Raw genomic sequence first — 12,000 nt, forward strand, 5'->3', positions numbered from 1 at the left:
ATGAGACATAGTTTAAGGCTGTAGAACATCTCCTGAAAAAATGTTTTAAATAGTGTTTTCATTATTTCTCCAACAACATCAGTCATCGACAAAACATTGAGAATAACGTTGAAATGTTGGTGTCAAAAAATATAACGTTACAGAGGCCCTTTATTTTACAATGTTGAACGACTATAATTTTAACAGTAAATACAAACGACGAATTATTAAATTCAAAAGTGTTTATTTGAAATAGACTTATCTATACTTTATTAAGATTTTCGTAAGGGGAAAGTTTAGCCAGATCTTGGCATTGTCCTGTACTTTGTACAAAATTTAAAGAAAGACAACACAAAGTCTTAATTTAACTTACTATAATAGAGTTCTATAAGGCATCACTCTTGGGCCCATGTACCTGTGTATCTTATTTCGAAATCAGAAGAAATAAAAAAACAAAATAGATATTCCGTATCAGTTCTTTATTTTTGTTATTCTTTTGTATCATTCAATAAAATTAAAATTTCTTTGGTTGGGCGATAGTAACAGTTTTTGTTTCCAAATACGCGTCGACGCAGTTGATGCCACTGAAACAATAATAAAATATTATTTATATGGTCCCTTATGTTAAAAACTTTGCTAGAATTCTTAAAGCCCAGTGAGGAAACATCATCGTTCATCCATAAATTTATTGTATGTACTTACGATTCACGGCCAAGTCCTGACTCTTTGAATCCTCCAAATGGACACTGACCACCCAGCACCAAATATGTGTTGACCCTAGAAACAAATAAATGTTATGAATTATTATTTTGTATTCATGAAAGAAAAATCAGAGAATTTATCGGGATAGTACGATTATTGCACTAAAATGCTGAAGAAACGCTCAGACATAAAGATAGCATTTTTATGGAACCCAAATCAATGATAGTGGCCTGACTGATAGTGTACAGTCAAATACAATTATTGAAATTAAAAATAATCATAAGGGTTATTTACCAAACAACGCCAGATTCAACATGCTTGCTGAACTGCAGAGCATTGTTGATGTTGGAAGTGAAGATTCCGGAGGCGAGACCGTAGTTAGTTTCGTTTGCTCGGTCAATCACTTCCTCTAATGTGTCGAACTTCAGAATGCTCTGTACTGGGCCGAAGATCTGAAAATGAATATATGTGTTTTAAAAATGCTTGTATATCTTTAGTACCTACAAATATTTTTAGAGAAAAACAGTTTTTTGTATTTATTAATTTAAAGCTAATAGAGTGTTATATGAGACAGATTGTATTAAAACGCACCTCTTCCTTAGCGATAGTCATGTCATCTGTGACGTCAGAGAAGACAGCGGGTTCGATGTAAAAGCCTTTGGTTCCTAAACGCTTGCCTCCAGTCACCAGCTTAGCTCCTTCTTTTTTCCCGGTTTCAATGTAGTTCAGTACCTTTTTCATCATCAACTCGTCGATCTAGAAAAAAAAAGGAATTATAAATGCACACGATCTCATCAGTACTACCTATAGATTTTAATATTTTTAAGGCATGGTATGAAAACCTGATTGATTTTTTGGCACATTAAAAATGTTTAGAGCTCTGGATGTTTTTTGCTGCATAATATGAAAAAAGTATTTACTTGTGGTCCATGTTGAGTGTTGGGGTCCGCCGGATCACCAGTTTTGATGGCCTTCGCGAACTGAACAGCTGCCTCAACAAACTTGTCATATATCTTCGAGTGAACATATAAACGAGAAGCTGCTATACACATTTGGCCCTGGTTCCCGAATACACCCATTGCAGCTGCGGGGACAGCTATTGCCACTAAAAATAAACAGTTTACATAAAAAATTGATGTTCAAAACTTATGAAACTAAAAAAATATATTTCGCACTGAATGCCGACGGAGGAGAACCGGTATTGTGGCGCAACTTGGGGGAGGCCTACGTGAAGCAGAGGATCTTGATAGGCTGAATCGACTTATTGATTTAAAGTAAAATAAAGTTTGGCTTACGGTCGGCGTCGTCCATGATGACAAGAGGACTTTTGCCTCCTAACTCAAGAGTGACACGTTTGAGGTTGTTAGTTCCAGCAGCTTGCTGAATCAATTTGCCGACCTGCAAGCATTTATCACATTCATTGATTAAAGTGTTTTTTTTTAAGAATTTATGTGCTTCAACTGTAGCCTTTATTAAATACTTACTTACTCAAATTCAATTTGGGAATATCGTTATTGTTAGACAAAACTAAACGCTTACTTCAAGTGATCCAGTGAATGATATCTTGGCGACTAGCGGGTGGTGTGTGAGAGCGACTCCAGCGGTCTCGCCGTAGCCATTGATAACGTTCACTACACCCTTTGGGACACCAGCTTCGGCCAGCAACGCCGTCAGATACAACGCAGTCAGTGGAGTCTGTTCCGCTGGTTTAACCACCATTGTGCACCCTGGAAATATGATATAAATAAATTGATACAATGTAATAAGGTTTATTAAAACCAATTCAAAATAATAATACAGACCTGCAGCAAGTGCTGTGCAGACTTTGTTAATATACATCAAAACTGGTGCATTCCATGGTAAAATAAGTCCACATACGCCCACAGGTTGCTTAAGTGTGTAGGAGAATACTTCACCATCTGTAACATTAAAAATATATTGAATTAGACATAATAAATATGGTTCATTGTGATTGCATGCGGGGATTCTGCTGACAATGCTTTTGGATGACTGGTATTGTCGGATATGAATACAACGGACCGTCCGGTGGGCTAGATAGGTCGACCAGTCTATTGTCATTTGTGGAATACTTCTAACAACTCTAGTGATTGTCCAATTGTATAAAAAGGAAGTATTGCTAAATAGACGCTACTAAGTTAGGACGCTCGTTCAAATGTGTATTGAATGTCAAGTTGATTTTTTGTCTCATTTTATATTGAAAAACAAAACCCTTAACTTACCAGCAGGAATAGTGGATCCTTGAATTTTGTCAGCTAAGCTGGCGTAGTATTTAATGTATTTGATACCATTGTCGATGATAAGTGGGCACATGTTCATCGTCATGCCGTTGTTATAGGATTCCAACTCCGTGATGTACTTGGAGTCTCTTTGCACGAGCTCTGAGAACTTGTGAAGGATTTCCCCACGTCGAGACGCGTCCAGTAAGCGCCATTCTGAGTTGCGGTGGAATGCACGACGAGCGGCCTTCACTGCTAGGTCTACGTCAGCCTGAGCATAACAAGAAATGATGAATAGAGGGGTGTTATAAAGAGGAGTGTTATAGGTTTGTCTGTCTGTCAGCGGCATCATTGCTTCCGAACGGAATGAGCTATTTATATATATTTTTTCAGGTGAATTATGTGCGAGAGTTAACCGAATGTCTGCAAATATACTTGAGTGGAGATCCCACATTCAAAATAAATAAAAGCGAATTAAAATGACGGTTGATGACTTAATCAAGAGAGTTCTTAGTTTGTTTCGTCTGGAGTGAAAATTGTTGGTGGGAAGAAGGGATATGGAAATCCGACTGTCGAGTGACAGTCAATTACTACCTCCCAGTGTTTGTAACTTTATTAAAGATGATCTATCATGGGTGTTAAAGTACAATTTTCCTACCTTGTCTCCTTCAGCGACGGACGCTATGACCTCTCCAGTGTGAGGGGTGTAAGTGTCGAAGGTTTTACCGCTCACGGAGTCCACCCACTCATTGTCGATGAACAACTGGAAACATGAAAAAAAAGCAAAATTAGAAGCAATGCCGAAAAATCTGACTTAAATATTTGGTATCTCATTTTTCTAGCGTATGCGCACCGGGTATACCTCGAGATTATGCTGTTACAAGAGACCAAATTAAGATATATTATAATAGCGATTCAGTTAAATTGATGAATTGAAAAGTGTAAGGAATAATGGGAATAATGAAAGATTCACACTCAAGAGATCCACACACGCGAGCTTTGTACTAAAAATAACATCCGAATGAGTATTGCGCAATATTATGTAATACCTAAATTCAAATCTAGCATGACTTGACTAAAACAGCGGTAGGTATTCACAGGAGCGCCGAGCCACTCGAGCCAGCATGATTTGCACATTTCTATCATCCCAAACATGTTACCATTAAAATTATAATAGGAGGTTATAATCATTTGTACTCTTAAATGTAGATGTACATATGTAGAACAAAGACCAGAAAAAATACCGGACGAAATGTGTATCTATTTTTTCAAGACAGTTAAAAAATTTAATATCAGTAAAAAAAAATATTTTTTCTTTATAATAAATACATTTATAAAGTTTATAAAAAGCAGCATAGATATATAATCTTTGGTTTCATAGAAAAAAATGGTTATTACTATGCTATTTAAACAAACAGTTCATTGTTTCTAAAACGACTTAAATCATACAAATTGTTTGGTAATAAAAACAGGAAAATTGTTGCTTATTCTTTAGTAAATATATCCTTAATTGCAAGTCGAATACACAGTTGGTTCCATCTCATTAATAAATTTATTAATTACGAGCTGTTGGAGTTATCACAACAGTCCAGCAAATTTAAATTATTCAACAGATACAAGCCCACCGTTATGTTTTTGTTTTGGTGATAACGATTGTTTTGTATATATTTAGTTTATCTTCTGCAATTTAGCTTAATAACCCACCTATTATTTGTTCTTTTAAAACCTACTACCTATCTATACCTACTAATATTATATTTTTTTTTTTTTTTTTTTATTATATTATTATAAAGCTAAAGAGTTTGTTTGTTTCTTTGTTTGTTTGTTTGAACGCGCTAATCTCAGGAACTACTGGTCCAAATTGAAAAAATATTTTTTTGTTGAATAGACCATTCATCGAGGAAGGCTTTAGGCTATAAACCATCACGCTGCGACTAATAGGAGCGAAGATACAATAATGGAAAATGTGAAAAAAACAGGGCAGGTATAAATCATAACTTACATCTCCTACCCACGGGGACGAAGTCGCGGGCAACAGCTAGTACTCAATAATAATGAACTTCTTTACCTAGTGTAAAAAATAATCGCGGTTTTTTTATATCTTGCTTCCAAATACTTTCATGCTTTTGTGGGTGTCATAGTCAGAGATCCTTCTAATATTATAAAGTTTGTATATATTTGTTTATGGATGTTTGTTCTTCATCCACGCAAAAACCACTGAACGTAGATATTTAGACGAAACTTTGTGCACAGATAATTTATAACCAGGATGAACACATAGGATAGTTTTAATCACGATTTTATGTTCCCGTGGGTTCATTTGTATCGGGTGGGCCACAGCTAGTTCTAAATATATTCGTTCAATGACTTTGCATGCATTACCATAAATTGTTGTTTTTAGATGCTATGCCAGTCCTACGCCTATGGAATTCATGGGGCCTACTGCCAAATATGAAGGTAATGCTTTTGTTGTTGCATAAGCGTGATAGCACTCTACCTGGCGTATAGCGGCGTCTCCCTTTACAACCGTTTTTGATATGTTGCTGGGCACTCAGAGCCAGTCAGCCAGAAACAAGTTTAACATGTAAGCGGTTCAGTCGCTTTTTACTTTTATTCCATTCGAAGAGCGTTTACGGAATTTTAAGTGGTCGAAACAAAACACTGTCGAGACATCGACAAATATTAGGCGCGGCTGAGTCTTGTTTGAATACACAACAATGTGCCATAATCAGTTGATACTGATATGATACGAATGGCTGTGATGCCAGGTAACTACGAAAAAGGACCTTACTACTTCAGAAATATGATGTGTTTTTAACAAACTCTTGTTGCTAAGGATCATTTGAACGTTATTACAAACATGGTGTGATGAGAGTACAAAATGGCATTTATTTTATGGTTTTATCATCCGAGCTGTCAATGTAATAATTGCCTATTGTCTTGTTTTATTAAATATTATCTTACTTGTATCATCATCAGAAATAAGTTAGATTCTTATTAACTAAGGTTTACTTTGGAATTATTAGTATTAGTAATAAGAATCGAAAACTTATTTTCTACTACTTTAATATATACTAGATAATTGTAATTATCGACAATATTTTGATATCGAGATCGAAGCAAACTTCAAAAAAATAAACTTGATAATAACTAACTGAACAATAATTAAAATAATACTTATCCTTCAAAAAAGCTTTACCTAATTCAATTTTTCACACAAAAAAACTCCAACTATTCAATTCTTAAATTAACAAATTAGAGATAACAAAAAAAAAATATTTTTTTTATAATAAAGGCAACTAAAAAACAAGCTTAAAAAATACCTTAGTATATTTGATTTGCGGAGCCATGATCACTAAACACTGCGCTGTGTTCACCCAACTGAGAATACTTGCTCTACGGATACGCGTTATATATACCTACGTGATGTCATATCAGTTGAGATAGCTATTGTATACTACATGTTATGTCATTCGGGAATAAAACTCACTTTACAAGTCCTTATGAATGTTTTCGGATTATATTTGGAATTATTTCAAAGGGAGAGCTTTGTTTATACTGCGTTATAAGAGCTTAGATTTACTTTTTTCTATATGGAGGCTTGATTTAGATCTATTCTAGAAGGTATTGGTCATACAATATCAGACTCAGTGATATTTCTGAAGATCATTATTTTTAAATAATTTTAAGTATTTTGTAGAACCAAGGTATTATGCTACGCAAAGTTCAATACAAGTTTAGTTAAGTGTAGAAAATCAAAATGATCGGACATTGTCACCACAATATTAAAGTACTATTGAACAAAATCTCTTTTTACACATTATTATGTGTCAAAACAGTCTTAACACAGGTTCAAGGACTTTCGTTGCCTCTTTTCATTATTCTCTGTCACTATCTAGCATCTTGTTATTCTACTCTTTTATAGTACTGAATATATACATATTTATTAAGTAACCACCTATCTAAGTCTCGTGTCATTTTACCACTTAGTAATTACTTACGAGAAGATAACTGTTTTATTTTTTCGCGAATTTTCATAGAACTCCTGGCTTATCTATTGTTTAAATTAACATAAATTATTAGCTAGATGACGGCAGTTTTTGTAACAATCGACTTTACCGTTGAAAACGCAGAGTCAAAACTTTCACTTTCCTCGTAATTCTAATTTCTATTAACTGTTCGAATTTTAATAATATCGATAATACAAACAAACATTCCAACTTATTTAATCAGAGTGATATTTTTATTTACATCGACAGTGTTATCGTCACGTCATTTTATTTGTTATCAATTTTCGAGACGAAATGGTGCATAATTGATATCATGACACGTTACATAAGCGAGTTGTGGCGAAAGGGTCGGCCTCAGCATGTGAACTTCTGCAGTCTTCTTTATATCTTCAGTCAAAACAGTACCCTCATTTGAACCGTTAATCAACTTAAAAAGTATTAAAATGTCTTATCGAACCTTGTATTTTAATGCCGTTTGATAACATGGAAATTAAAAACTAAATCTTGAAGAAAGTCTAGTTTTTGATTTTTGGGCAAATTTTTTGGACTTGATATACTATTTTTTATCCCAAAGATATTTTATATGGGAAGGTAAAATTGTCTTTGGGTGTTGAGCTAAGGGTGGCATGGAAATTTGGTTTTTGGAGGAAGTTATGAATTCAATCCCAACATAGCTCAATTGCTATGCCCAGAAGTGGTATTCCGCTGTGTAGTTGAACATGATGGATAAGAAAATTTGTAACAATCGGATAATATGTCGGCTCCACGACAAAATTTAACCCTTACGTAATATTTTCAGGTCAGACATTGTGACCATAGGTCATTTGGTAAGGATGTCCAAAATGCATGCCTTTCTCTTTCCATACTGGTTTATATTATAGAAAGATTAGTGGAAATAATTATTTTGAGCAAAATACAAAATCATTAAAACATGTTCATCTGCTGTGATTATTTAAACTAAAAAGGTTGAAAGGATTTTATTTTGCAAAAAATGAAATATTGTCATGATACGATGTAATTGGAGAAGAAATAAGAAAATTCGCTCGTGGTCAGTGAACTTCGTTGTTAATTTTACTGGTGTTTTGAATAGTAGTGACTTCACAGATGGCTTATTGGTTGTGGTTACCACGCCAAATCTACAATACGCGACGTGTTGTGGGTTCGATCCCGCATAGGAAAAACGTTTGTGAGATCCACGAATGCTTGTCCTGATCAGTATAAAAAAATTAAGAAATTTGATCTTTTGTGTTTACTTGCAAATGTAATCCTCTTTGCAGCGTTTTACGCATATTAAGTAATTAAGAGATAAGTATCTGAACTTCTGGAATCCAGATTTGCTAACAATGCTGCAATGCACCTATAATTAATGTCAATAATTTTGTTTTGTATGGTAGAAAAAAAGCAAAACTTTAACAAAATACTTTTCTTTAAAACTCGGTAACTATATTTTCTTTCACAGTTATAATGAACTTCTATTATTTCTATACCCTTATCATTTATACCCCCAAAAGGCATTAAAATTGTATCTTTTCAAATATCAATTTTGAAAGCATTAGGTTTATGTAACTGATCCAAAGTCTATTTACCTATCTTTTAAATGTACCCCATATCGTGTGATAAGAACTTAGATAATGTATAATATGATTTATTATCATCAACATTATGTAATTTATACATACATATAAGAAAATCTGCATATCTGTTTCTGGTGCGTCCATACCATAATCCCAGTGTTTTACAAGGAGCGCCTGCGTATCCGACCCACACTTAATAGTTTCTCCAGAAATATATGAATAAAAACTCGTTATCCGGTAACGTCGTCTGATATAATACAAGGGACTCGTTATTAAATAACAAGACAGTCAGGCACCTATCTAATGACATGTGTAGTTGCAGCTTAGCTATGAGTTCCTCTTGCTTGAATACCGAAGCCGAAAAGTTTTTTTTGCATTCTAGATTATTGTTTATCTCTCTTGGTGCTTTTGTGCACACTAATCTACTTCTAGGATCAAAATTGATTTGTCAAAAAATGTTGCCCAAGACACTTTTTGGCGCGGATGAAGTCGCGGGCACTGCGACAAGCAAAGTAGTGCTACCATGTCTATAACTAAAAGTAAAATGAGCACTGAAAGATCCGGTAGTCGTGGATGGACCTCTGTTTCAAGTCTATCGCTATATCGATACGAGTCGAAATTACGAGTCATACGTATATTTCGAGTCGAAAAGCATAAGTTGATTACTATTTTCCTATTAGTATTGTTAAGCAGATACAGTGAAGCAGACGACGCCGAGTGCCGAGTATACTGCTGCCAGTGACTGTCAATGCTGGCTGAGGCCACTAGACCAAGAGAAATGATCCACAGGTTTGGTTGTAGAGTTTCGACAGGGACCTTTGCTGTGCGGAACCTTAAAATTAACCTGATAAGGGGATGCTATAAATACGTGCAATTTTGGCGATCGGGCTTAGATAGTGGCCTCAGATTAAGATTTTATCATCAATGTTTAATGATATTGAGTTTATAAAATAATACATTTACAAAATTACCTCTCAAGAAAACATTAGTCATATAGTTGTACACTATGCTGTTATCTACATACATCCATGGAAAAATCTAAATATTAAAATGAAAAAACTATACATACCCTACATTTTGCTTAGAGTCATAGCTACGTGGTGCACTCAAAAATATATACTTGAGTTACGAATTTAATTTTTCGCACACATTTGACCTATTTTCGTTTCACCATATTTTACTTCATCTAACTTCCGTTTGATTTCTAGACTTGTAGTTGCCCGCGGAACCGCCCGCTTATGCTGGGTAAAACCTATCTGTGTACAAGGTTTCGTCTAAATCCGTTCAGTGATTTTTGCGTGAAAGAGACACAAACAACGTACAAACTGGTAATGGATAATGGTATATCAATATCGAAATAACGTAGAGCCTTTTTTAATGTCAATTCCATTTGAAAACATTTGTCAACATTCGATGAAAAAGGAAAAAAATGTACGGAGCCATGCAACATAATGTACGATTTATACTATTCAAATTATGCTGTGTCATCATTCGTATACAAAAAGAAAAGAAAAAACTGATAAAAGACTGATAAAATTAATCAACTTCATGTCGCTTAATAAACAACTCGATATCACAAAGTTACTTCGCGACAAAACTGTCTAATATTATTTTGTTTTTTTTTAAAGGTTAAAATTTGACTTTCTTCATAAGGTTTGTTTTGGTGATATTTAAAAAAAAAAGCAACATACCAAGGTAGGTATGCAATTCTGATTATTATTTTTATTTTATGGTTAAAAATGCAATTACTTAATGTACCTACTATAGAAAAGATCCAGAATAGAGAATCGTGGAAGGTGTTGAGGAGGCCGTAGTAGGCTAGATAAAAAAGCTATAGAAAACTATTTTCAATTGTTTTGTGCAGATGATTTTCGAATTAACACAAAAACCGACTCTACAAAATTGGTACTAAACTTTTTATACCACTTCCTAAAAAAATTAAAAAAAGATTAATTCAACTATTGCGTTGTTCGTCTCTTTGTTGCTCGTTATAATAAATATACTTTTGTCTCATGTTATTATTTTATTCTACTACATTTTCGTCCTAGAGCATAACAAAAATTCACAAAAACATAGATTTTTATAAATATTGCACAACATTATGACATGATATAACGGTAATAATTGACGGTAGGTATACTGAGTATGATTTGCAGATTTTAAGTAATCAAAACAAATAATACCTAAGTTTTGATTAAATCTGGTCAAGTGCGCGTGGGAATTTTGTACCTAGGGCTCCGTACATGCACTTAAATTAAATAGATATTTTACATTTTCTTTCTATTTCTATCTTTGCTTCACTTACATTTTTTTCTAAGATGTTCAATCATAATTTTATTTGACGTAATTGAGGAACATGAACCGTGAATATCTTACTTTTATTAACGTTGAAAGGAGACGATGATGTAAGGAGGTTTTCGTTTTAGGGTTTTGATGGTAACCTGCGCTATATGGAATCCTAAAATTAACCAGATAAATCAGTACATAGCGAGCGCATTTCAGTCATTCTAGGTCATGTGAACACGCCCACAATTTTTTTAATCTTAAAGTTTGTGTAGCGCGTAGGTGTGTATTCATATCTATACTAATATATAAAGCTGAAGAGTTTGTTTGTTTGTTTGAACGCGCTTATCTCAGAAATCACTGGTCCAAATTGAAAAATTCTTTTTGTGTTGAATAGACCATTCATCGAGGAAGGCTTTAGGGTATAAACTATCACACTGCGACTAATAGGAGCGAAGATACAATGGAAAATGTGAAAAAAACAGGGCAGGTATAAATCTTAACTTACATCTTCTACCCACGGGGACGAAGTCGCGGGCAACAGCTAGTTCCACTATATACGTGATGAATTGCAAAGCATCGCTACTAACCGGCCAATATGGGAAATATTGGAGACGAAGCACGGCGGTTCAGATTAATCAATAAGAGTCTGACACTACGCATTTGAGCAACCCGAAGATCGTTTACCTGGAGTGTGGGTTGCGCTAAGGACATATTGTGGATATATATTTCATCCATTTTCTGTGTAGGCAGAATAATTATGACAGCAGATTATAAAGTTGACAGAGTGTAGGTCCCAGTATACTCCCTTGTGGAACGCCATAGTCAATGAGGACCTCGTCTCTCATTAGATTTCCTTTTTTAATCTTTGCCTTTGTGCATAAGGTTGTCGAATATGAGATCAAGGTTGTTTGTGATACCTCCAATCCAAGGTTATCTAATTTTCCAGTAAGAATGGCACAGGCAACATGTCAAATGCTTTTGAAAGATCGAGATATACCTATACAAAGACATCTACCACTGGTTTAGGTCCGTAACTTAATTTAACCAAGTATTCTTAAGTGAATTATTTGTTTTTTTTTAATCGTGGAATCAATGCAATCCTATTTTTGGCGAGAGACACTGAAAGCTTGATTTTTCTGGAGTCACCCAAGATTTCAAAATAGTGATAAGCCTTTAAGAAATTACTAACCTTTGCATGTTTTATAATTATTA

At 34.4% G+C, this 12,000-nt stretch overlaps 1 protein-coding gene across 1 annotated transcript; it reads right to left on the reverse strand.

The window, feature by feature from the left end:
• Window positions 1-437: 437 nt before the first annotated feature.
• On the reverse strand, window positions 438-6,338 carry LOC113500921 (retinal dehydrogenase 1-like). The gene is made up of 11 exons (XM_026881871.1): window positions 6,242-6,338; window positions 3,577-3,681; window positions 2,922-3,189; window positions 2,484-2,600; window positions 2,221-2,408; window positions 1,977-2,079; window positions 1,602-1,786; window positions 1,273-1,437; window positions 976-1,133; window positions 682-756; window positions 438-563 (listed from the first exon to the last, which is right to left on the reverse strand). Exons 1-11 carry the CDS (start codon window positions 6,266-6,268, stop codon window positions 494-496), a joined length of 1,461 nt encoding a protein of 486 aa, XP_026737672.1. The 5' UTR covers window positions 6,269-6,338; the 3' UTR covers window positions 438-493.
• Window positions 6,339-12,000: the final 5,662 nt, after the last annotated feature.

The sequence above is a fragment of the Trichoplusia ni genome, chromosome 14 (genome assembly GCF_003590095.1).
Source record: "Trichoplusia ni isolate ovarian cell line Hi5 chromosome 14, tn1, whole genome shotgun sequence".
NCBI lineage: Eukaryota > Metazoa > Arthropoda > Insecta > Lepidoptera > Noctuidae > Trichoplusia > Trichoplusia ni.